This window comes from Cervus canadensis, chromosome 21 (assembly GCF_019320065.1).
Source record: "Cervus canadensis isolate Bull #8, Minnesota chromosome 21, ASM1932006v1, whole genome shotgun sequence".
In the NCBI taxonomy this organism is placed as follows: Eukaryota; Metazoa; Chordata; class Mammalia; order Artiodactyla; family Cervidae; genus Cervus; species Cervus canadensis.
Window position 1 is genome coordinate 367,431 of NC_057406.1, and position 26,352 is coordinate 393,782.

The 26,352-nt window shown below is 47.1% G+C and overlaps 2 protein-coding genes across 10 annotated transcripts in view; one reads left to right on the plus strand and one right to left on the minus strand.

The window, feature by feature from the left end:
* The window catches only part of PPP6R2 (protein phosphatase 6 regulatory subunit 2), a 62,404-nt gene extending 40,943 nt beyond the window's left edge, over window positions 1–21,461 (minus strand). For 2 of the 9 annotated variants that reach the window (XM_043441280.1, XM_043441275.1), the window contains exons 1-2: window positions 21,219–21,461; window positions 4,588–4,714 (exon numbers count right to left, since the gene is read on the minus strand). Coding sequence is in view for 6 of the 9 variants with exons in the window: in XM_043441273.1 (XP_043297208.1) it covers window positions 3,567–3,586 (20 nt within the window). In the remaining 3 variants the exon portion in view is untranslated. Of the gene's footprint in view, window positions 1–3,372; window positions 3,491–3,566; window positions 3,778–4,587; window positions 4,715–21,218 lie in introns of those variants that run through there. The other 7 variants (XM_043441278.1, XM_043441277.1, XM_043441276.1 and 4 more) reach the window with 6 other exon arrangements.
* LOC122423850 (60S ribosomal protein L6-like) lies at window positions 10,028–10,996 on the plus strand. Its single transcript, XM_043441282.1, has one exon. It carries the CDS (start codon window positions 10,075–10,077, stop codon window positions 10,936–10,938), a length of 864 nt encoding a protein of 287 aa, XP_043297217.1. The 5' UTR covers window positions 10,028–10,074; the 3' UTR covers window positions 10,939–10,996.
* Window positions 21,462–26,352: the final 4,891 nt, after the last annotated feature.

Genomic DNA, 26,352 nt, shown 5'->3' on the forward strand with positions numbered 1-26,352 from the left:
CTCTGTGTAATAACATTCCTGAGCTTTGGTGGCCAGCCATGCACCTTAAGAAACAGGTATTCTCATCAGCTGCATCCCTGAAGAGTTCACAGTGACAGCACCGGTTTAGGTGACCTCATCTCACCACCCAAGGAAGTGGTATAAACTGGTTCTGGAACTATCATTCACGTAACAGCTGCATACTGCTTTTCCAAATGCTTCTTGTATCCCAACAACTCTGTGCTACCCTCCAAAGAGATGCCAGCATCCTCTTACTGGGCCCTCGTCTACCAGAAGGCTAACTTTCCTTCCCAAAATGACCCACCACTGACAGTTCATCTTTACAGTGGAAGTGACAGATGGATTCAAGGGATAAGATCTCATTGACAGAGTGCCTGAAGAACCACGTACGGAAGTTCGTAACATGGTACAGGAGGCAGTGACCAAAACCATCCGCAAGAAAAAGAAATGCAACAAGGCAAGATGGAGGCCTTACAAACAGCTGAGGAAAGAAGAGAAGTGAAAGGCAAGGGAGAAAAACAAAGATATGCCCATCTGAACACAGAATTCCAATAACAGAGAGAGAAGAAAGCCTTCTCTTCCCTGATGGCTCAAACAGTAAAGTATCTGCCTGAGATGCGGGAGACCTGGGTTTGATCCCTGGGTCAGGAAGATCCCCTGGAGAAGGTGGCTACCCACTCCAGGGGAGAATTCCATGGACAGAGGAACCTAGTGGGCTACAGTTCATGAGGTCGCAAAGAGTCGGACACAACTGAGAGACCAGACTAACACTTTCACTTTTACTTTCAGTGAACAGTGCAAAAAAACAGAGAAAAATAACAGAATGCGAAAGACTAGAGAGCTTTTCAAGGGAATTAGAGATACCAAGGGAACATTTCAGCAAAAATGGGCACAATAAAGGACAGAAACGATACAGACCTAACAGAAGCAGAAGATATTAAGCAGAGGTGAAGAAAACACACAGAAGAACTCTACAAAAAAGATTTTAATGACCTGGATAACCAGGATGGTGTGATCACTCACCTAGAGCCAGACATTCTGGAGTGTAAAGTCAAGTAGGCCTTAGGAAGCATTACTACCAACAAAACTAGCAGAGGTGACAAAATTCCAGCTGAGTTATTTCAAATCCTAAAAGATGATGCTATTAAAGTGCTGCACTCAATATGCCAGCAAATTCAGAAAAGTCAGCAGGGGCCACAAGGCTAGAAAAGGTCAGCTTTCATTCCAATCCCAAAGAAGGGCAATGCCAAAGAATGCTCAAACTACTGCACAACTACACTCATTTCACATGCTAGCAAAGTAATGCCCAATATCCTTCAAGAGAGGCTTCAACAGTACATGAACTGAGAACTTTCAGAAGTACAAGCTGAATTTAAAAAAGGCAGAGGAACCAGAGATGAAATTGCCAACATCTGCTGGATCACAGAAAAAGCAAAAGAATTCCAGAAAAACATCTACTTCTGATTCATTGACTATACTAAAGCCTTTGACTGTGTTGATCACCACCAACTATGGAAAATTCTTAAAAAGATGGGAATACCAGACCACCTTACCTGCCTTCTGAGAAACCCATAGAAGCAAAGAAACCAAGAAGCAAAACTTAGAACCAGACATGGAACATTGGACTGGTTCAAAATTTGAAAGGAGTACATCAAGACTGTATACTGTCACCCTGCTTATTTAATTTATATGCAGAGTACACCATGCAAAATGCCTGGCTGGCTGAAGCACAAGCTGGAATCAACATTGCCGGGAGAAATATCAATAACCTCAGATACGCAGATGACAACACCCTTATGGCAGAAAGTGAAGAGGAACTGAAGAGCCTCTTGATGAAAATGAAAGAGGAGAGTGAAAAAGCTGGCTTAAAACTCAACATTCAAAAAACTAAGATCATGACATCCGGTCCCATCACTTCATGGCAAATAGATGGGGAAAAAAATGCAAACAGTGACAGACTTTATTTTCTTGAGCTCCAAAATCACTGCAGATGGTGACTGCAGCCATGAAATTAAAAGTTATGCTTGCACCCTGGAAGAAAAGCTGTGACAAACCTAGACAGCGTATTAAAAAGCAGAAACATTACTTTGCCAACAAAGGTCTGTAAAGTCAAAGCTATGGTTTTTCCAGTAGTCACGTATGGATGTGAAAGCTGGACTATAAAGAAGGTGGGGCACCAGAGAATTGATGCTTTTGAACTGCTGCTGGAGAAGATTCCAGAGAGTCCCTTGGACAGCAAGATCAAACCAGTCAATCCTAAAGGAAATCAACCCTGAATATTAATTGGAAGGACTGATGCTGAAGCTCCAATACTTTGGCCACCTGATGGGAAGAGCTGACTCACTAGGAAAAACTCTGATGCTGGGAAAGATTGAGGACAGGAGAATAAAGGGGTGAAAGAGGATGAGATGGTTGGATGGCATCACCAACTCGATGGACATGAGTTTGAGCAAACTGGGAGATAGTAAAGGGCAAGGAAGCCTGGCGTGTTGCCATTCATGGAGTCGCAAGGAGTAGGACATGACTGAGCAACCGAACAACAACTGGCTCGTAAACTGGCGTGGTGAACCGAGATATCTCTGGTTATACCTGAGCTCCAATACACTATAAGCGTTCCTGTCATATCCTGACAACGCCCTCCAGTCTCCCTGGAATGCCAAGCAAAGTATTACCATTATCTTCCAGACTTTTATCCAATAGCCAAATAAAGAAACTTCAAGTGCTGCTGCTTCTTTGACTTTTTCTGGTTAGTACAACCATCAGAGAGAAGGCAGCTTCCAAAGAGAAACGCTGCCCATACGACCACGCAGTTCCATGAACAGAGCCCTTCAGAAACAGACATTCTGTGGTAGAGACTGTTGCTAAGAGAAAAGGAGAATCTGACCACAGGTCCGTTTCAAGTGCTGGCTCTGCTGGGTGACCTGACCTCCGGTGCCTTTTGTGTCCTCGCCTGAAAACTGGGACAAAGAGCACCTCCCAGGAGAGCTGCTGTGAGGATGATTCGAGCTGCCCTGTGTGTGAGGAGCCCGGAACAGGACTGGCACAACCTCTCCTCAGAGGTACCGATGGCAGAGAGGAGGAAACAGAGACAGGGCCAGCGTGCCGCCGAGGGGCTCAGCAGGGGCCGGGGGCAGGCACAGCTTGCTCAGGGAGCGGACCAGAGGCTCTCCAGAGCCAGCTTCAGTGGCGTCACACTGGCAGCTAAAGCTGGACACGAGGGGAGTTCTCACTGCAGAATCAACAGACGCTGTAAGCAAGGAGGATTCTGACTCTCCCAGAGAGTCAGTAGTTAAACACTTATCAACACACCACTGAAACCTCACTGGTCTGGGGAAAAAATGACAACGCGAGTCCATGGAGAGCAGTGGATACCTGGACAATCAATCAATCCACAAACAAGATCATGTCTATACTGGTCACAGTCCACCGGGGGCGGCAGAAGGGAGACCCAGAGAAAGGGGGTGGCTGGCAGGAACAGATGAATAAAAATCTAAAATCAGAAGTGAAAAGAAGAAATTACCACAAACATAAAGGTAAGTTTAAATGATTACCAAAAAATAGTTTACCTAAGACTACGCTGAACCATCTGGACTCTGGAAACCCACAGTCAAAGCCCTGTCAGATGCAGAACTGGCCAGAACCGGCCTCCAGAAGAGGGTGGACATGAGTCTGAGCAAACTCCAGGAGATAGTGAAGGACAGGGAAGCCCCGTGTGCTGCAGTCCATGGCGTCGAAGTCAGACATGACTTAGAGACTGAAGAACAAGTGTCTTTCGACTTTTGAAGAGATGGCTTCTTTTTTTTTTTTTTTTTAAGTTTTACTTATTTACTTAGCTGGTTGCAATGGCTCGCTCTTGCGGCACTCAGGATCTTCGCTGCACCATGAGGGATCTTTCATCACAATGCTCGGATTCCAATGTAGCGCGCGGATTCTCAGTGCAATAAGCAGACTCTCAATGCAGTGCATGGATTCTCAACGCAGTGCACGGATTCTCAACACAGTGCATGGATTCTCAATGCAGTGCACGGGCTTAGTTGCTCCACAGCATGTGGAATCTTAGTTCCCAGACCAAGGATTCTTGCCCACTGGACAAGCAGGGAAGTCCTCTTAGCTTAATTTTTAAAGCACTGAAGCACTCACAATAAGTTATAACTATCGTAATTTATCCAGCATCTAATTGGATTGCAATGGGAGAGCCTCTCAGGAGCTTCTACTACTGCTGGAGGCACAAGTCCTTCCCTCCCTGCCCACCGCCTGTACAGACTATGCTCTGACGGTGTCCATGCTCACATCTAAGCCTGTGCCACCCGCTCCACACAAGTCACACAGAGCACTTACCGCACAACACACACACGACCGTCTCTGCTTTATCTGGATTATACTTTGGCTTAGAGAGACCAAGTCATCTTTCCACAACACAGCACCTCAAAACCAGACACACAAGGGCCAAAGAAAACCCAAAAGTCAGGAGACCATATACACATCTTTCAAAACTAAAATTTTTGTTGTCATTCATCCTTGAATGTTTCCTCATACCGTGTATTTGTATATACCACACAATTAACAAGAATCAAAAACAATTCTTACCTGCTGTGCAAACTCCTTGTTTAAATTTTATATTTAGGCAAAATATAAAAACATTTGGGATTTTTTCTTGGAGTATATGCAACTTTAAGAAAAAATTTTTCATTCAGTAGATGTATAATCTCTTCACCTGAAAAATAAGAGAGGAAAAAAAACTTAAGTTCTATGTCTTTAAAGTCAACTCACCAAAATGATACAGAAAACCAAAGTTATTACCTTTACTAAGAATTCAGATTATCAGAACAATTTGTGACCAAGGATCTAAAAACTCCCTTGTCCTTGCTTGTTTTACAGGGACTGGTACCAGTGATACACACCCATCCTCTGGCTGGTTAACCAGCTCAATAGCTGGAATTCAAGGACATGAGAAGGATCTCTGTGAAGCTGTCCAGTTTCACGCCTACACACTATCAACATCAACAAACACCCATCCTGATCACAAGATGACAGGACAACTTCCCCCACGGCTTTCAGAAAAAAAGTACTCCAAAGTGCTCCAGGTGGGATTGCTAAACATCATTTCCAAACAACATGACTAGCACTCGGTGAAAATCCTGACTTCAAGGCATGCAGCAAAAACGTGGACCAAGAAAGCCCCCAGCTGTTCACTCTTTATTTGTATAAAAGTCATGATTTTACCATTTGAAAGTCATACTTCAGCAATAAGGAGGGATGACGGTTCTAGAATATAAGAGCCTTAAGAGACTGAATCATCAAATACAGTATTTAAATCTTGTTTGGGTCCAATTAAAATGAATCAACTTGAAGAGTGTATTTTTGATACTATTGGGGAAATCTAAATACAGACTGGTATTAGTACTAAGGAATTAATGTAAATCTCTTAGTTGTAAAAATAACATGGTCACTATGTTTTTAAAAACAAAAACCTCCCTTATCTGGCAGAAAAAATGAAGTATTCATGAGTGAAATGATATTATTTTTTGGATTTACTTTTAAAACACTTTACCAAAACACAAGAGCCAAACAAATTTTAAAGGTGTGAGAGACCACCACCACCAACAAAAAAAAAAACTGGCCAAGTGCTGATCACTGATAAAGCTGGGAAATGAGCACAAGGGTATTCAGTGTTTTCTGGTGTATTTTTAAATTTCATATAAAAAAAAAGCACTTGGAACTGTGCTAGTAAGCCAGCAGTAAGTCCATGTCACACCCTCAGACAGGGAAACAGCTTTTAAAACCGAAACAGAACAAAGGACCCTTCCTTTAACAGAGTCAGGAGGTCCAAGGGGGGCCTCAGCCGGCATTACTGGGTGAGTCATAGACCCCCGTGGAGGAAGGCTTCCCATTTGCCCAGCAAATCAGTCAGTAACAAACCGTCAGCACCCTGAACTCTCATTTCCTCCAAGGGACTTTTGTTCAAGAGTCCCTCCCAACCTTCTCCTTTTTCTCTGCATAGTAACCTTCGTCTTCTTTGTCTGGGAGACTTGCCTATGGCTTTTGCTATTGCTTGGTTGTCCCGAAGTGCTATTCTCAAGCTCCCACCCAATTCAAAATTGGCTTTTCAGCACTTTATACAGTTTCAAAATAAAGAAGTATCTCTATAAGGGCTCTTAGACCTGTTTATTCTGACTCTGAACAGGGTACTTTTATAACTTTGCATCTTCTTGACACATTCTCCTCAGTGTGAGCTGGAGGAAGCCCAACAGCCGGGACATGGTGGGGTGCGGCCAGGGGACGGGGGTGGGGGGTGGGGGGTGTAGAGCCAGGGAACTGGGGAACTGAGGGGAGTGCAGTCAGAGAATGGTGGGGGGGGTGTGCAGGATATGGGGTGTGCAGCCAGGACATGGGGGGTGCAGCCGGGGAATGGGGTGTGCAGCCAGGGAATGGGGTTGCAGCCGGGGAATGGGGGGGTGCAGCCGGGGAATGGGGGGTGCAGTCGGGGAATGGTGGGGGGGTGTGTAGCCAGGACAAGGGGGATGTGGCCAGGACACGGGGGGGCGGGGTGCAGCCAGGGAACAGGGGGAGGGGGTGGGGGGGTGGGTATAGCAGGGACATGGCGAGTGCGGCCGGGGAATCGGGGGGGGGGGTGCAGCTGGGACATGGGAGTGCAGTTGGGGAATGGTAGGGGGTGTGCAGCCAGGACATGGCGGGGTGCAGCCAGGGAACAGGGGGTGCAGCCGGGGAACGGGGCAGGGGGGAGGGTGTGCAGCCGGGGAACAGGAGATGAGGTTCCTCAGCAGGCAGGGACCCTGAGCACGCACCCCATGCTCGCACTGCCTGGCAGCGCCACCCTCTCCCGCGCCCTCCCTCCGAAGGCAAGCACCCTGTCCTCCTGCCCAGACCGCAGCAGGCTCTCGGATCTGGTCAGCAGCCTGCTTTTCCTGTGACCCCTTTCTCCCAAGCTCTACCCCACCTCCTTCCCTAAACACACACATTCCCTGAGGTCCACACAGGCACCCCGAACTGGACAAGGGGCAGGCAGCACTCTCACAGGCCCAGCACCCGCTTCTGTGCCTCCTAATGCCTTCATTCAAGGATCTGTTTTTTGATACTTTTGCTTCTAGCTGAGATGAAATAACAGGGACCAGATTTACAAATGAAATGGTTCTCAGGACACTGGCTACCTGGCAGTGGAAACAGTGATCTCTCAAGGAGGGAACAAGAGGAGCCCATCAACTGCCCAGCCTCCTGCCTGACAAGAGTTCTGGGTCACAGCAGAGGAACCAGGTGGGTCCAGCAGTCCCCGAGGGGAAGAAAGAGAGCAGGAGTCCGGGGGCAAGGCGCGAGCGTCCCCAAGCAGAGCACAGGGTGACGGAGGCGCAGACTGCGCCGAGGGTGCACCTGCTCCGGCCAGGCACTGCTCAGCCCAAGTGTGTGAGAGCAGCAGCCAAGCCCAGGATTAGTGGGAACGATCCTCCAAGTTCACATGGGGTCAAGGAGAGTTACTCCTCCTCCCAGTCACAGTGGTTATTTTCCTAACTTCAGGGCACTGCACAAAGTATTCAGAAGCCTCAGTGATGGGGCAAGATGAGACCTGGACCCCACCTGACAAAGCCTAAAAGCCAGACCCACAGAATCTAGCTCAGTTGGTAAAGAATCCCCCTGCAATGTAGGAGACCCTGGTTCGATTCCTGGGTTGGGAAGATCCGCTGGAGAAGGGAACAGCTACCCACTCCAGTATTCTGGCCTGGAGAATTCCATGGACAGAGGAGCCTGGCAGGTTACCTACCATCCATGGGGTCACAAAGAGTCGGACACAACTGAGTGACTTTCAGTTCACTTCATTTCACAGAATTAAACTCCTTCCAAGTAATTTAACAACATTCCAGAACAAAGGTCAAGAAAACAAATGTATAGAAAACAAAAATACCCAGCATCCAACAAGATAAAAGTCACACTATCTTGGCATCCAATCAAAAATGACCAGATATGCAAGGAAGCAGGAAAACACAAACCATAATCCACCCAGAAATGACACAGACAGTAAAATTAATAGGCAAGCACATTAAGCAGTTGTTGTAACTGTATTCCATATGTTCAAAAACATAGAGGGAAGATGAGACATGTTAGAGACACGAAAGACACACAAAGACCCAAAGAGAATCACAAACATGCTCTCAATCCAACAAAAGCCAGAAAGAGAGGACAAGGGCCCCGAGAGCACACGGTGAGCCCCGACTCCAGGACGCCGGGGCGCCAGGCACCGCCTCACTTTCAGCACACCCCTACTCCCCCTACCTGCCCCGCACCCCTACTTCCTGACTCACTGCCAGCCTCTGCAGCGGACACCTCGGCACATGAGCCTCTGCCTGAAACACCCTTCCTCCACCTTCCTTACCTGGCAAATTCCTATCTGCCCCTCAAGCCCAAAATTCAAAGACAACCACTTTTATCAGGCTTTCTTGAATCCTTCCTCAGCCCTATTACATGAGAATCAACACACCATAATCTAGTTTTAAGTATTTTTTATTTATCTTCAATCATGAAAAAAATATTTAAAACATTAAAAAGTCCAGAGAAAAATATTACAATATTCATGTATTGAGATCTAATAAATGTTAACTATTTGCTTACATATGGAGATGGTATTAGTCGCTCACTCATGCCTGACCCTGTGCGACTCCATGGACTGTAGCCCGCCAGGCTCCTCTGTCCATGGGATTCTCCAGGCAAGAACACTGGAGTGGGCTGCCATTCCCTTCTCCAGGGGATCGTCCCAACCCAGGGATCAAACCTGGGTCTCCCGCATTGTGGGTAGATCCTTTACTGCCTAAGACACCACAGAAGACCACTGACATATGCCACCCACTTAAAAAAAATGTTTCTAGGAGTTCCCTGGTGGCATGGTGGGTAAGAATCTGCACCACAGAGACCCACCACAGCAAGGCCCTGGGGGGCACCCACCCCAGCACACAGATAAGACCAGCAGGCAGTGCCTGCCTGGACCTGTTCTCAGCACCACACTCCTGGGAGAACCAAAACCAAAGGCGGCAGGGCAGGGCATGCTCTAGGTGGAGACTGTTCACTCTGGCTACACTGGGTCCTCGTTGCTGTGAATGGGCCCTGTCAAGCAGGGGTGAGTGGGCGCTGCCCTCCAAGTGCGGTGTGCAGGCTTTTCGGTGCGGTGGGGTTGCTCATCAAGGAGTGCAGGCTCTAGGGTGCAGGAGCGTCAGGAGTTGTGGCACACGGGCTTAGTTGCCCCAAGGCATGTGGGATCTTAGTTCCCGGACCAGGAATTGAACCCGTGTCCTCTGCATAGGCAGGTGGATTCTTAACCACTGGACCACCAGGAAAGCCTCTAGGCTGAGACTCTGGAAGGAAAAGTAATGTTAAACAGGCAGCTAAAAAGCAGTGCCAAATAGGCAGAAAAACTCAACAGCACGAGGGTGGAAACCAGGGCAATGAACAGAGCTGAGTCCAAACAAGAACACAAAAGGACTAATTTAAGGAACACTGATGCAGGGTGACGCCTATCCTAAGAAAAGCAGCAACAGGAGCCACTCTCACGGGGACCTTATTAAAGGGCCGGTACCCGTGAGCCAAGTACAGCTCAGTGCAGGAGGCAACCTGCCACCAACTGCAGGTCACAAGTGAACCTGCAGAGGCCGCGATCATGACAGGACCAGCCCCAGGCCCCGAGGTTACTGTCACCTTTATAACTGGAACCCAGGCTGTCTGACAGCAAAGTCCATGTTCTCAATCTCTACACGATACCAGATTCTGGCCCAGATTCTAGTCGATACAGGGAGAAAGGAAGGCATCAAAGAAGATGCAGTAGGGCTGACTGAGACAGACGGAATGGAAGCAAAGGCACAACCCAGGGCTGGATGGTCCAGGGTGTCACCCAGCGAGCCCTCCAAGTAGAGTGCCCAGGGGCTCCACTGTGACGAGCTGGGGTCAGGCAGTGGCCACGGAGCACGACTTTCTGAGTGTGCTCAACGCCAATGAACCACATCCTTTAAAAGAGTGGGTCTCGGATTCCTTATAGACCGGAAGCCGGGACCTTAGTTCTCTTTCCCATCTTGCAAGATGGCGGGTGAAAAGGCTGAGAAGCCAGATACTAAGGAGAAAAAACCTGAAGCCAAGAAGGCTGATGCTGTCAACAAGGCTAAAAAGGTGAAAGTGGTGAAGAAAGTTAAGAAGGGGAAGCCCCACTGCAGCCGAAACCCTGTCCTGGTCAGAGGAATTGGCAGATATTCCCGATCAGCCATGTACTCCAGAAAGGCCCTGTACAAGAGAAAGTATTCAGCAGCTAAATCCAAGGTCGAAAAGAAAAAGAAGGTTCGGGTTCTTGCTAATGTCACAAAACCAGTTGGTGGCGACAAGAATGGTGGTACCCGGGTGGTCAAACTCCGCAAAATGCCTAGGTATTACCCTACTGAAGATGTGCCTCGGAAACTGTTGAGTCACGGCAAGAAACCGTTCAGTAAGCATGTGAGGAAGCTGCGCGCCAGCATCACTCCTGGGACCGTTCTCATCATCCTCACAGGGCGCCACAGAGGCAAGAGGGTCATTTTCCTGAAGCAGCTGGGCAGTGGCTTGCTACTTGTGACTGGGCCTCTATCCCTCAATCGAGTTCCTCTGCGTAGAACACACCAGAAATTTGTCATTGCCACCTCCACCAAAATCGATATCAGTGGTGTGAAAATCCCAGAACATCTCACTGACACTTACTTCAAGAAGAAGCAGCTGCGTAAGCCGAGACACCAAGAGGGTGAGATCTTCGACACAGAGAGAGAGAAATACGTGATCACAGAGCAGCGCAAGGTTGATCAGAAAGCTGTGGACTCACAAATTCTGCGAAGAATCAAAGCTGTCCCTCAGCTCCAGGGCTACCTCCGCTCTGTGTTTGCTCTCACAAATGGAATTTACCCTCACAAAGTAGTATTCTGAACTTCTTGCAAAGAACCTAATTAAATAACTTGTCCATTTAAAAAAAAAAAAAAAAAAAGAGTGGGTCTCACAGGACAGGAAGTACATCTTAATGAAGAAACAGGCGCGCTCAGTGGGCTGACAGGTAGGAGTCAAGTTCCCAGAGGAGAGGAGACCAGAGGCGCTAAGGCCCCAGGAGCCACAGCTCGCCCCACACAGAGAAGGCAGCTCTGCGGTACCCGCCGAGGAGAGGCTGGGGGAGCTGGGAGAGACCCCACAGGACTGTCCTCAGGACTCAGGACAGGGCTGTGCCCAGCGACAGCTTCCATGGGGAAACCTGTTGGAGCTTTACTCCTCACGTGAACGCAGAACACAGCCCGGCGAGCCGGCTTCCTCTTGGAAGCGAGCTTGCCTCTTCTGAGATGACCAGGACAGATGTTGGACAGACATGAACTCTTCACAACTCCTCGCATCAAAAAGCAAGTGTCCCTGCCCAGGACCCACAGTCACCACAGGTGGGGAGGGATGCAGCGGCTCCAAGTGTCAGCTCTGAAAGGCCCCCCGGCCTCTGCTCTCGCCCCCGAGGAGCCCTGTGGCCAGTGCAAAGAAGCCCTTCCAGCCTCCCTAAGGATGACTGAACCCTGGAGAGCGTCGTCTAGCGAGGAGGCCCAGCTCCACACACACAGCAGACAGGAGCCAGCGCCACCCAAACTGGGCTCAACCCACCAACTCAGGAAAAACAGTCATTTGGTTCCTTCTGTTCCCTCCCAACCCTTCAATATCCTTATCCCCTAATACACAGAAAAAGCACACGGTCTCAAGTGGGAACCCTCTAGTCTTCAGCTCACCAAATCTGCAACCCAAATCACAGTCCCTGCCTCCCGTCATTACAGCACAGAAAAGGCCTTGCTCCCGCCAAGACAAACCACTGCACCCACGTACTCAACCCTGCCCTTCACACCTTCTGGTCTGCCAGTCTCTCCTCCCTCACTGTGTACACACACAGGCGTGCACACTCCCGCCCCATAGACGGTTCTCCGATCCTGCTCACAGGAATGCTTCCCCAAGGGATGCCGGCTTGCGCCATCCCCTCCCATCCAGCTCCTGCACCCACCATGCCACCAGACTGTTTCTATTAAGGAAGTCAGTGCCCACCCAGGACCACCCCCCTCAGCATCTCCCAGCCTGACACGGTGGAAGTAACAGCATGTCTTAGCTTCCTTGACACCACACCCTCCAGAGTCCTGCGGCCCCCAGAGCTACTCTCTGTCAGCTTCCACTTCCTCTGCTCAGTCCATCAGTGGCACCTCCCAGCGTCAGTCCTGTGTCCCTCCTTGCCCTCTGCTGCACAGGTATTAACGCAGGGTTTAGAAGTGCAGCTCTCGGTTCTGGTTCTAGAAAAACTGGAGCAGCTATATCACACTAATCTCCCTGCTGATAATAAGTACAAACTCTAAACAAAACATAAAAGCAGCTATTTGAAGATACCAGACACCCCTCAAAAACATGCATTAAGTGGAGGGAACACAGTCACTGAAAGAAGAACAAACCCCACAAGCTCTGCACTGAAGAGCTCCTGACGTAGTGTCGACCACAGGAGGAGAGAGTTCTGACCAATTTCAGGGCTACCAGGAGAGCTGAAACTGAATGGGAAAATCAAAAAGAGAAGTGCATGTGTGTGCTCAGGCATGTCCAACTCTATGAGAGTGAAAGTGAAAGTCAGTCGTGTCCGACTCTGTGTGACCCCATGGACTATACGGTCCATGGAATTCTCCAAGCCAGAATACTAGAGTGGATAGCCTATCCCTCCTCCAGGCGATCTTTCCAACCCAGGAACTGAGCCCAGATCTTCCACATTTGCAAGCGGATTCCTTACCAGTTGAGCCACCAGGGAAGCCCAAGAATACTGGAGTGGGTAGCCTATCCCTTCTCCAGGGGATCTTCCCAACCCAGGCATCAAACCCAGGTCTCCCGCATTGAAGGTGGATTCTTTTAACAGCTAAGTCCAGCTCTATGCGACCCCACAGACCTCAGCCCACTAGGTTTCTCTGTCTGTGGGATTTCCCAGGCAAGAATACTAGAGTGGGTTGCCACTCTCTTCCCCAGGGATCTTCCCAACCCAGGGATCAAACCCACATGTCCTGCACTTGCAGGCCAATTCTTTACCACTGAGCCACCAGGGAAGCCCAAGACGAATAAGGTCTGAGAACTAGATCTAAGACATGGTGATTACAGTTAATAACAAGGCACTGAAATCTGCTAAAACAAAACTTAAATGTTCTTACCATATACATGTATATGTGTGTATATATTAAGACAGTGATAGCTGTGATTAACTAGATAGGAAGAATTCCTTCACAATGTACACATTTATCAAATCATCACAATGTACTTTTAATATATTAAATTTTTATTTGTCAATTACACCTTGATAAAGCTTAGGGGGAAAAAAAACTGAGCAGAAAACAGCTGTTGTGAGATGAAAGAGCTAAGCCAAGATTTGGCAGCTGTCCAGCACTGTGGAGACAGAATTCAGAGGTTAAATTTTGCTAAACTAGATGGGTTTTCTATTAAAACCTCAGAAGGGCCATGCCTTAGGAGCTAAAGGCTATGCCCTAAAACTTAAAACCAAAACAGATCTACTCTAGAAAAGCTTTGACAGGATTAAGATCATCTTCCAGTCATTTAACAGCCTGCCCTAACAAAACTCAACACTCTTTAAGGAAAGATAACCTAAAACAGAGTTTCTAGCATACACTACCCACAATGTCCATTTTGCAATTAAAAAAAAAATTATTACACATGCTGAAAAGAAAAATATTACCCATGATCAAGAGAAAAAACAATCTACGGGAAGCAAAAATGACCATATATTGAAACTGGCAGATGAAAACTTCACAACAGTCATTATTAATATGTTAAAGGACTTTAGGAAAAGGGAACAGAAGAAATGACAGGTGGAGAATATTAGCAGAGAAATGCAAACTTTTTTTTTTTTTGGTCCCCCGCCCCCGCTCAAGCTGGATTAACTCCAGAGAAATGCAAACTTGAAAGGAGAACCAAAAGGAAATTCTGGAACTGAAAAACTCAGTGAAAGTCGCTCAGTCATGTCCGATTCTTTGCAACCCCACAGACTGTAGCCTCCCAGGGTCCTCTGTCCACGGGATTCACCAGATCAGAATACTGGAGTGGGTAGCCATTCCCTTCTCCACAGGATCTTCCCAACCCAGGGATCAAACCCTGGGTTTGATCTTCCACACTGCAGGCAGATTCTTTACTGTCTGAGCCACTAAGGAAATCTGAAAAACAGCAACTGAAATTAAAATGTCACTGGATAGAATTAACAACAGAATGGGCACAAAGAAGAAAAGCTGTGAACTTGATGACAGATGAAAAGAAAATATACAAATGTAAACAAAGAGAGAAAAACGAATTTGAAAATACCAACACATTCAAAACCTGTGGGACAATATCAGACAGTCCAAAATAGATACCACCAGAGTTCCAAGAGAAGAAAGATTAGGAGGTAAAAGAAATATTTAAGAGGCAGTGGCCAAAAAGTTTCCAAAGGTGATTAAATACATCAACCCACAGATCCAAGAAGGATAAATACAGAAACACCACACCTAGAAAATTATACCCAAATGGAAAAAGTTTTTAAGAATTTATTTAATAAAAATAAATACGTATCTTAAACACAGAAGGAAAAAGGATATCGGGTAAACAAAAGTAAGAATGACAGCTGACTCCTCATCAGAAACAACAGAGGCTAGAAGACAATGAAGTGAGGACTTCCCTGGCGGTCCAGTGGTTAAAGCTTCACATTCCAACGCCAGGGTCAGGTTTGATCCCTGGTCAGGGGTGCTAAGATCCCACATGCTTTGTGGATAAAAAACAAAACAAAAACCCATAAAACAGAAACAATATTGTAACAAATTCAATAAAGACTTTAAAAATGGTCCACATTAAAAAAAGTATCTTAGAAAAAAACCACAATGCAATAATTTTTTCAAAGCACTTAAAGAAGAAAGCTATCAACCTGGAATTCTATATTCAGGAAAAATACCTTTCAAAACTGAAGGGTAAGTAAACACTTCTTCAGACCAACAAAAATGGAGTGATTCTGTCCCCAGCATACCCACAACATAAGAAATACTAAAAAAAGTACTTTAAGCCAAAGGAAAATGATGCCTTATAGAAATTCAATCCACAAAAAGCAATGAAAAACTTCCCAACTCATTCTTTTTTTTTTTTTTTAAACATTTATTTTTATTTATTTGGCTGCATAGAGTCTTAGTTGTGGCATGTGGGATCTAGTTCCCTAACCAGGGATCAAACCCAGCCCCCCTGTATAAGGAGCACAGAGTCTTAGCCACTGGACCACCAGGGAATTCCCCCAACTCATTCTTTGGGACCAGTATTACATAGATACCAAAGCAAAAAATATCATATGGGGAAAAAAAATCATACACAAATATCTCTTATGAACATATATATGATCTATGCAAAAAAATCCTTAACACAACACTAGCAAACAAAAATCCAGCCACCGTTTTTGGGTGGTTTTTTTTTGGCCAGCAGAGGCGGGTGGGCCGGGGGGGGGGGGGGGCATGCCTGGAGGCGTGCAGGATCTTAGTTTCTTAGTTCCTCAACCAGGGAATTCCCCCCATACCCCCACACTAAGGGCATTTATCCAAAAATGCAAAGTTACTTTAACATCTGAAAATTAATTAATATAACACACTACACTGATGGGGCTTCCCTGGGGGCTCAGATGGTAAAAGAATCTGCCTGCAATGTGGGAAACCCAGGTTTGATCCCTGCGTTGGAAAGATTCCCTGGAAAAGGGAATGGTGACCCGATCCAGTATTCTTGCCTAGAGATTCCATGGATAGAGGAGCCTGGCAGGGTATGGTCCATAGGATCGCAAAGAGTGGGACTTGACTGAGCAACTAACACTAACACTTTCACTTTCACTACACTGATAAAGGACAGACACCAAATAATCATCCCAACAAATGGAGAAAAGGCATTGGACAAAATCCAACACCCTTTCATGGTAAAAACATCCCCTGAAACAAACTAGAGGGCAACCTCCTCAACCACTGAAGACCCACTATCACCACTTCTATTCCACATTATATTAGAGGTCCTAGATGGTACTACAAAGAAAAACAAACAAAAGGCATAACAATTGGAAAGGAAAAGTAAAACTGTCTTTATTCACAGATGATATGATTATGCAGATAGAATACAAACCTACCATGAGAATTGATAAGTAAACTGAGCAAAGTTGCAGGATACATGATTAGTATACATAAACCAATGGTGGTTTTGCACGTGAACAAGTAACTGAAAAAATAATATAAAAACACTTTAAATAACATCAAAACTATCAAATACTTACAAACATACTGAATGAAAAAAGTGATCTTTCACACCAAAAAATTACAAAATGTTGCTGAGAAAAATTAAGGAAAACTTAAAATAAATGGAGAGATGTACCATTTGCACAGAAGACTCAGTTAATAACTCAATTCTAAAATTGATGTGGACTTCCCCAGTGGCTCAGTGGTGAAGAATTCTCCTGAAATGCAGACTTGGGTTTGATTCCTCGGTTGGGAAGATCCCCTGGAGAAGCAAATGGCATCCCACTCCAGTATTCTTGCCTGGAGAAGCCCATGGACAGAGAAGCCTGGCAGGCTATAGTCCATGGGGTTGCAAAAGAGCTGGACAAGCCTTAGACTAAACACCACCACCACCGATCTAGAGATTCCATGTGATCCCAACCAAACTCCCAGCAAAAATTCATGTCCAAATTGAAGCGCTTATTCTAAAACTGGCAGGACAATTTTGTAGAGGAATAAAAGTGAAAGTCTTATACTACCTGAGTTCCAAACTGATGGTAAAATCACAGCCATTAAGACAGCATGGTGTTGGCATAGGATAAAAAAATAGACCAATGGAACATAATAGAAAGCCCAGAAATAAACCTGCATACACATGTTCAATTAATTCACAACAAAGGTTCCAATGCAATTTAACGAAGACAGTTTTTTCAACAAAGGATGCTAGAATGATTATATAATTCATATGGGGGGAAAAAATGTACCCTTTTCCACTTCACACAAAAAAGACCCAAGATGGATGGATCATTCATAAAGGAGATCAGTATTTGCCTGGAGGTGGAGGGGCAAAAAAGGGTTGGCAGGAGGGATTCCAAAGGGACGTGAGGAAATTTGGGAAATGATGGATACATTCACTATCTTGACTGTGGTGATGATTTCACAGGTACGTGCATATGTCAGAAGTTATCAAATTTTACACTTTAAACATGTGCAGTTTAGGGACTTCCCTGGTGGTCCAGGGGCTAAGACTCAGTGCTCCCAATGCAGGGGGGCTGGGTTCAATCCCTGGTCAGGGAACTAGATCCCACATGCCACAACTAAAAATTTTGCATGCCACAAGATCCCATTTGCTGCAACTAAGACCTGGCACAAAAAAAAAAAAAAAAAAAAAAAGACCTGGCACAGCTAAATAAATAAAATGAACATTTTTTAAAATGTGTAGTTTATTGTATGTCATTTGTATCTCAAGATAACTGTTTAAAAGAAAAAGAGTACTCATAAATACAAAATACAAAAAACTAAAATACAAAAGCTACCACTATAAAGCTTCTATGAAAACAAAAAAGTGGACAGTGTCTTCACAATTCTCATGCAGGCACAAGTTTCTTACAACATATGATAAACATAAAAAGAAAATACTGACAAATTTACTTCACCCAAATTAAAATTCTCTCCTCATAAAAAGATACCATTAAGAAATAAATAGGCTGAGACTTCCCCGGTGGTTGAGAATCTGCCTGGCAATGCAGGGGACACGGGCTCCATCCCTGTGGAGGAACTAGGATCCCACGTACCACAGGGTAAGTAGGCCCACTCACAGCACAACCACTGAGCCCGCACACGCTGGGACCCACGGGGCGACCACCAGAGAGCCCAGGTGCCACACTGAGTCCTGTCGCAGCCAAATAAACAATTGTTTTCAGAAAAAAAAGAATCAGGCAAACTACAAAATAGGAAAAAACGTTAAGCCCTCACTTCCTGTCCTCCTCCCACTCCTTCACTGTATATGTATCCACATCATAAAAGACTCATAACCAGAATTTTTTTTTTCAATTGCTAAAACTGAATAATAAAGACAATCCAACAAAAAGCGGACATAAGACTGGACACTTCACAAGAGATACACAAATGGTTGAAAAGCACATGAAGAGTCACTCACCATTGTTTTATTTTATTTATTTATTTATGGCACTCACCATTGTTTTATTTTATTTATTTATTTATTTATGGCTGTGCTGGGTCTTCCTTGCTATGTGGGCTTTTCTCTAGTTGCAGTAAGCAGGGAATACCCTAGCGTCTCACTGCAGTGGCTGATCCTGTTGCAGAGCACAGGCTCTATAGAGCACGTGGGCTCAGAAGTTGTAGCTCCCGGGCTCCAGAGCACAGGCTCAACAGTTGTAGTGCACAGGTTTAGTTTGCTCCACAGCATGTGGGATCTTCCCTGATCAGGGATCGAACCTGTGTCTCCTGCATTGGCAGGGAGATTCTTTATCACTGACCCACCAGGGAAGCCCCACCGTTGTTATTAAAACCATAATGAAACACCACTACCACCAGAATTAAAATTAAAGACTGATAATATCAACTGTTGGTATGGATGTGGAGAAACTAGAACTCTCATACATTACTGACGGGAGTATAAGGTGATACCAGTTTGGAAAACTCACAGTTTCTAAAAAGATTAAACATAAATCTATTCTATGATCTAGCAATTCCCTTCCCACACATTTACCCCAAAGAAATAACACATATCCACAAAAGAATGTACAATAAACTTAGTGACTAGTTACAACAGCCAAAAGGTGAAAGCAACCCAAATATCAGTAAGAAAAACATTTTCACACAAAGGAATATTATTCAAATGAAAAGCACAACTATAGATACAGGAATCAAAATCATTATATTTCAAAAATATACTGAGCAAAAGAAGACAGACACAGAAATTTCCCTGGTGGTCCAACGGCTAAGACTCCACGCTCCCAATGCGGGTAGCCTGGGTTCCATCCCTGGTCAGGGAACTGGAGCACATGTGCCACAGCTGAGAGTCTGCATGCTGCAACTAAAGATCTTGCATACCTCAACTAAGACCCAGCACAGCCAAATAAATAAATAGAGATGTAAAAGACCATATATTGTACTTTCTGGCTCCATTTATATGATGCTGAAGGACCTGCAAAATTAGTCTAAAAAATAGAGATCAGAATCAGAAACTGTTACCTTTCAATTTTGAAGAATGGCTTTAACAACTAAAAAGGGACACAAAGAAACTGCACTCAAAAAATAGAAAAAAAAAAAAAGGAAACAAAAAAAAAAAGAAAGAAAGAAAGAAACTGCACTCACTCCCAACATCCTGTCTCTCCCTCTGTTATTCATATGTTGATGGCACTCCCCAACTCAATCTTCAAGCCTGGGTCCCCTCACAATCCAGAGTCAACAGCCTACAAGGAATAGACGACTGGAAGGCCAATGTTTTAACCAAGGCTCTGAGTGTCTCCGAGTGTCTCCCCTTTACCCTGGCCACCTATCGGTCTTATCCAGGTTCCTGGAGGAGGTCCAGCATCTTTTCATCTGCTGCCGCCTTACCCCAGAAGGCTCTTCTTGCCTTCCAGGGTTTAGCTGACATTAGAGAAGCCAAAAGGGAAGGCAAGCCAAAAAGGAAGGGACATGAAGAAGAGGGGAACAGCTGAGAGTACCGGTGAGGACTCAGGCCCTGAGACGCCAAGGGCAAGGCAGGAAGAGGCCACGAGGGGAGGGGAGTGAGTGAGTGAAAGTCGCTCAGTGGTGTCCGACTCTTTGCGACCCCATGGACTGTACAGTCCACGGAATTCTCCAGGCCAGAATATTGGAAGGGGTAGCCTTCCCCTTCTCCAGGGGATCTTCCCAACCCAGGGATCGAACCCAGGTGTCCCACATTGCAGGCAGATTCTCTACCAGCTAAGCCACAAGGGCAGCGGGGAGGTGACAGGTGGATAAGAGTAGCAGGCTGGAGAAGGCCCTACGGACAAGGCAGGTGGCTACAGGGACAGAACAGCGCGGGGCAAAGTGAAATGCAGGAACTAAGTGTAAGTGACAGACTGGACGAGCTGGTGGCGACAGACCAGGGGGTCAGCATCGAAGTGGGAGCAGTCAGTAACAAGTCTGTGGACACTCCAGGGAGTTAGGCTGTGAAGACACAAAGTGGAAGGGGGGTTGTGTGGAGGACCTCCCAGTGATGGTGCGAGGACATTCACGAGGCCTGTACAGTGCATAAGGGAAAGCGACACGTGTGACGGAGAGGTGATGGAGGAGGAAACGGGGCAGTGAATGGGCACTAGGAGAGGTCGCTGCGTCGCGTCCCACACTGCGACCCGTAGACTGTAGCCTACCAGGCTCCTCCGTCCATAGCATTTTCCAGGCAAGAGTGCCGGAGTGGGCTGCCATGGAAGAAGTAAGGAGATGACAGATGGAGATAGGTGACCAGAGACACAGGAGCCCTAACAGTGACGGAAAGGGGACAGTGAGGGGAGAGGAGGCAGTGAGTGGTGAAGGGGAGGAGATGACAGAGAGCTTAGGCGAGCAGAGCGCCACACGGCCAGGCAGGAGACGCGGTGGCGGGCACTGAGGCGGTGGCACTGAGGGGGAAATCTCACCAGCAAGTGGGATACTGACTGTGGGGGCCCTGGCAGCACAGGGGAAGGAAGGACAGAAATGCGAAACTTACAGGGAGGAGAGTCTTTCGGGGGTCACTGACGGTGGGGACTCCGACTGGGAGGGCACCACAGGTGGGGGGTGGCCGCTGCTTTGGGGGACGCTGCTTTGGGGTCAAGGCGGGAGGGCACTGACGTGGGGGTCACTGGTGGGAAGGACATTAGGGAGCGAAGACTACTGCCCTGGGGGCGCTAAGAAAGTGGAGGGGTGGACACCGGCGGGAGGTCACCGGTGGGCGGACGTTGACAAAATGTCAGTCAGCGGTGGACACGTGTAGAGGACATGGACGGGGCGGGCGCTAAAGGGGGAGGGCTGACCTGGTGGGCACTGAGCTGGGGGACGCTGACAAGGGTGGGCACTGACACGGTGAGCTTCACGGCGGCAGCGACGAGCGAGGGGCGGACGCTGACATGGGGACCCTGAGGCGCGGGCCCCGCCGGCTCCCGCAGGCCAGCACCGCCGGCTCTGAGCCGCGGCCGCACTCACCTGCCCCGCGGGCCGGGCGTCGCGGCGGCTCCTCGGAGGCCCGAGTGGAGGCCAGGGACCGGGCGGAGGCGAAGCCCGGGCGGCCTGAGATAGGCCGCGCGCACATGGGCCCGGCCGGGCTAGGCGCCCACAGACACTGCGCCCACAGATCCGGCGCGGCCTGCCGGCTCCTGAGGACCGGCTCGGGCCGCGGGCCGCGCTCTGGTGGCTCCAAAATGGCGGTGGCGGCGGCCGTCCGCGCGCACGCCGGGGGCGGGGCCTCGGGTCGGGATGGGGCGGGGCCTCTGTGTGGGTGGAGCGCGTGTGGGCGGGGCCGCGCCGGGGGCGGGACCGCATTTGGTGGGCGTGACCGCGGGGGTCGTAAGGGCCTCGAGAGGTAGGGGCGGGCGTGTCTTCCTCCTCCTTTGGTCTCTCTACGTAAACATCTTCTCCTCTGTCGTCCCCTTTCTCCTCCTGCCTTCAATCTTTCCCAGCATCAGGGTCTTTTCAAAAGAGTCAGTTCTTCGCATCAGGTGGCCAGAGTATTGGAGTTTCAGCTTCAGCATCAGTCCTTCCAATGAACATTCCAATGAACATCCAATGAACATCCTTTAGGATGGACTGGTTGGATCTCCTTGCAGTCCAAGGGACTCTCAAGAGTCTTCTCCAACACCACAGTTCAAAAGGTTCAAAAGCATCAATTCTTTGGCCCTCAGCCTTTTTTATAGTCCAACTCTCACACCCATACATGACTACTGGAAAAACCATAGCTTTGACTAGACAGACCTTTGTCAGTAAAGTGATTTCTCTGTTTTTTAATATGTTGTCTAAGTTTGTCATAGCTTTCTTTCGAAGGAGCAAGTTTCTTTTAACTTCAAAATGGATCTGATCCCTGGCTTTGCCGAGCCTTGTCAGCAGAGGGTGCTGCAGAGGTTGCCAGAGAAGGTTTGCTACAGGGCCGCTCCGCTGGCCTCAGGCGCCTCTTCCCCATGGTCCCACATTTGCCTAGACAGCTCCCCCCAGACATCTTTCCCAGGAAGACCGCAGGGTGGATTTCTGGCAAGTTCTGTAGGGTGATCGTTCAGGAAATGGGGGTTAAAAGCGTCCATCTTACGGCCGAGAATAGAGCACAAGCCTGCCAGCAAGGACCTGCCCCCCGGCTCCGAGGCTGGAGGCGCAGGAGGCGGGGCTTCAGAACGGGGGCCGGAGCTTGCGGCGCTCAGGCTGGCGGTCCTGCTGCGAGAGCCGGCAACCCTCAGCCTGATCATGACGCTCTTCTGGGGTCAGCTAGGGCCCCTCTCCTCTCCCACCCACCCTGAGTTCCAGTCCCTCCACTTCTAACTGGAGCCCCTCTCCCCGCAGCCCTAGTCTTAGAACAGTCTCTCCCACCAAACTCAGCAGCAGCCTCCGGGCGGGCTCCCTGCTGCTACCCTGCCGTACTTGTTGGAGGCCAGCTTGTCGTAGTCAGCACAGCACCCAGCGGAAACAAGTCCAACCGCACCCCTCCCCCGGGGGCTCCCGTCTCACACAGCGTGAAAGCCGGTCGTCCTGCCACCCACAGCTCCTACGCAGTCGGGTCTCATTTGTGTTCTGCCCGTGTTCATTTAGCTCCAAGTCATGGCACCCTCCTGCCACAGGTCATTGTCTGTGCAACACGTCACACCCTCCAACTGTCCCCGTGCTAGCTGACCTCCTACATCTTACTCCATCATCCCCTTCTCCCTGAGGACTTCCCTGGCCTCCCTACTTAAGATCTCAAGCCTCCGTACACACACGCACATGTACACACGTGCACATGTACAGACGTGCATGCACACGGGCACACTCACAGCCCCTTTGCCTGCTTGGTTTTTCCTCCTTGTATCAGAAGTCGGGGTTCAATAGGGAGACAGAGGCCACACAGTGACGTCAGGGAAAGTTTGACATAAAAACTCCTGACAGTGAGATTAATTATAAAGAATGCTATACTCAAGAAAGGACAGAACACTCCCTGCTCAGTGCTCCCAGGACCCAGCTCCATTACTGCAGAGCAACAGGGAAAACTGGATCTGGATCTGAGGCAGTAAGTGGAAAGTGGACAAGTCTGACCTTCTGGAAAGTCAGCTTCTGTTTGCAGCCTTTGAAACATACCTGAACTTCCTATCAACAAAAACAATGCTATATTTTCACCTAACAAGGTACATCTATTCTTACTGTAAGTGAAGAAGTCTCACTTTCCCCCGAGGGAGAGCATCTGTGCAGTCCCAGCAGCCACTGCATCACCACTGACTCCATTTGTCACTCCTCAGGTTGTCACTCCCCCACTGAGTATTCTCTTATGCTCTCAAAACTAAATAGTAAAGTTAACTTTTGACAACTTGTGTATTTTTTAACTAAATTTATTATTCAGTTCAGTTCAGTCTCTCAGCCGTGTCCGACTCTTTGTGACCCATGGGCCGCAGCTGCCAGGCCTCCCGGTCCACCACCAACTCCCTGAGCTTGCTCAGACTCATGTCCATGGAGTCAGTGATGGCATCTCGTCCTCTCTCGTCCCCTTCTCCTCCTGCCTTCAATCTTTCCCACCATCAGGGTCTTTTCTAATGAGTCAGTTCTTCACATCAGGTGGCCAAGTATTGGAGCTTCACCTTCAGCATCAGTCCTTCCAATGAATATTCAGGACTGACTTCCTTTAGAATTGACTGGTCCCTTGCAATGCAAGGGACTCTCAAGAGTCTTCTCCAACACCACAATTCAAAACCATCAATTCTTCAGCACTCAGCTTTCTTTATGATCCAACTCTCACATCTGTACATAACTACTGGAAAAACCATAGCTTTGACTAGATGGACCTTTGTTGGCAAAGTAATGTCTCTGCTTTTTAATATGCTGTCTAGGTTTGTCACAGCTTTCCTTCCAAGGAGATTTTTTTAATTTCATGGCTGCAGTCACCATCTGCAGTGATTTTGGAGCCCCCAAAAATAAAATCTCTCACTGTTTAAGTTGTTTCCCGATCTACTTGCCATGAAGTGATAGGAACGGATGCCATGATCTTAGTTTTCTGAATGTTGAGCTTTAAGCCAAATTTTTCACCCTCCTCTTTCACTTTCATCAAGAGGCTCTTTAGTTCTTCACTTTCTGCCATAAGGGTGGTGTCATCTGCATATCTGAGGTTACTGATATTTCTCCCAGCAATCTTCATTCCAGTTTGTGGTTCATCCAGCCCAGCATTTCACATGATGTACTCTGCATAGAAGTTAAATAAGCAGGGTGACAACATATAGCCTTGATGTACTCCTTTCCTAATTTGGAACCAGTCTGTTGTTCCATGTCTGGTTCTAACTGTTGCTTCTTGACCTGAATACAGATTTCTCAGGAGGCAGGTAAGGTGGTCTGGTATTCCCATCTCTTGAAGAATTTTCCAGATTGTTGTGATCCACACAGTAAAGGCTTTAGCATAGTCAATGAAGCAGATGTTTTTCTGGAATTCTCTTGCTTTTTCTACGATCAAACGGATGTTGGCAATTTGATCTCTGGTTCCTCTGCCTTTTCTAAATCCAGCTTGAACATCTGGAAGATATCAGTGTGAGGCGAGCAGAAGTAACGCAGTTTAGATTAGGAGTAGGCCTTCCTACTTGGTAAGATTATCAGGCCACCTGGATACAACCAATTAGCCAATTAGGACCAATTAGCTTTCACTTAATACTGACCGCTGTTTGCCAATTAGGAAGTTAGGAACGGGTTGGAAACCCCCAGGAAAGTCCCGCGCGCGAAAGTATTGACCAATGAAATTGCTTTGCAAACGTGTAACCAATCCGCTTCTCACCCTATAAATTTGTGTAACAGCTTGGGCTCAGGGCTCTCTGACCCGCACCACTGGCTTGGTTGCCGGCGGAGAGTCCTGGCTCGAGTCAGTAATAAACTTCCCTTCCTGCAAGTTGCATTGTCTTGGAGGCCTTCTCTCTTCCCGCTCGGGGATTCGGACATCGGGCATAACAATCAGTTCACATACTGTTGAAGCCTAACTTGAAGAATTTTGAGTATTACTTTGCTAGTGTGTGAAATGAGTGCAATTGTACCGTAGTTTGAACATTCTTTGGCATTGCCTTTCTTTGGGATTGGAATGAAAACTGACCTTCTCCAGTCCTGCAGCCACTGCTGAGTTTTCCAAATCTGCTGGCATACTGAGTGAAGCACTTTAACAGCATCATCTTTCAGGATTTGAAATAGCTCAGCTGGAATTCCATCACCTCCACTAGCTTTGTTCACAGTGATGCTTCCTAAGGCCCACTTGACTTTGCACTCCAGGATGTCTGGCTCTAGGTGAGTGATCACACCATCATGGTTATCTGGGTCATTAAGGTTTTTTTGTGTAGTTCTTCTGTGTATTTTTGCCACCCCTTCTTAATAACTTCTGCTTTTGTTAGGTTCATATCGTTTCTGTTCTTTATTGTGCCCATCTTTGCATGAAATGTTCCCTTGGTATTTCTAATTTTCTTGAAGAGATCTATAGTCTTTTCCATTCTACTGTTTTCCTTATTTCTTTGCATCGATCACCTAGGAAGGCTTTCTTATCTCTCCTTGCTGTTCTTTGGAAGTCTGCATTCAGACGGGTATATCTTTCCTTTTCTCCTTTGCCTTTCGCTTCTCTTCTTTTCTCAGCTATTTGTAAGGCCTCCTCAGACAACCATTTTGCCTTTTTGCAAAATGTGTATGTATTATTCCAACTCATTTAACATTTCTAATTGAAGTATAGTTGATTTACAATATTGTGTTAATTTTCTGCTGTATAGCAAAGTAAATCAGTTACACGTACACATTCACCCACTCTTTTTTAGATTTCCTTCCCATTTAGGTCACCGCAAAGCACTGAGTAAAGTTCCTTGTGCTATACAGTAGGCTCTCGTTAGTTATCTATTTTATATATGGTATCAATACTGTGTATATGTCAATTCCAACATTGTGTATTTCTTAAAAATGGAAAATGGAGAAAAGACAACAGTTAGTTTATATATATTATACATGCAAAAAGAAAACATGCTAAGCTACTACAATTCTGGTTTCTGAAATTGGTCACAAGATGTAGTTGATAGTTATAGCTTTTCCATAGAATTCTCTTCCCATAGTGTACACAGAACAGTTAGTACAAAGCCAGGCTGAACCCACAATTTCTGGACAG

What these genes read in the sequence shown, in the direction of transcription:
- LOC122423850 (XM_043441282.1), top strand. Translation starts at nt 10,075, where the DNA reads ATGGCGGGTGAAAAGGCTGAGAAGCCAGATACTAAGGAGAAAAAACCT.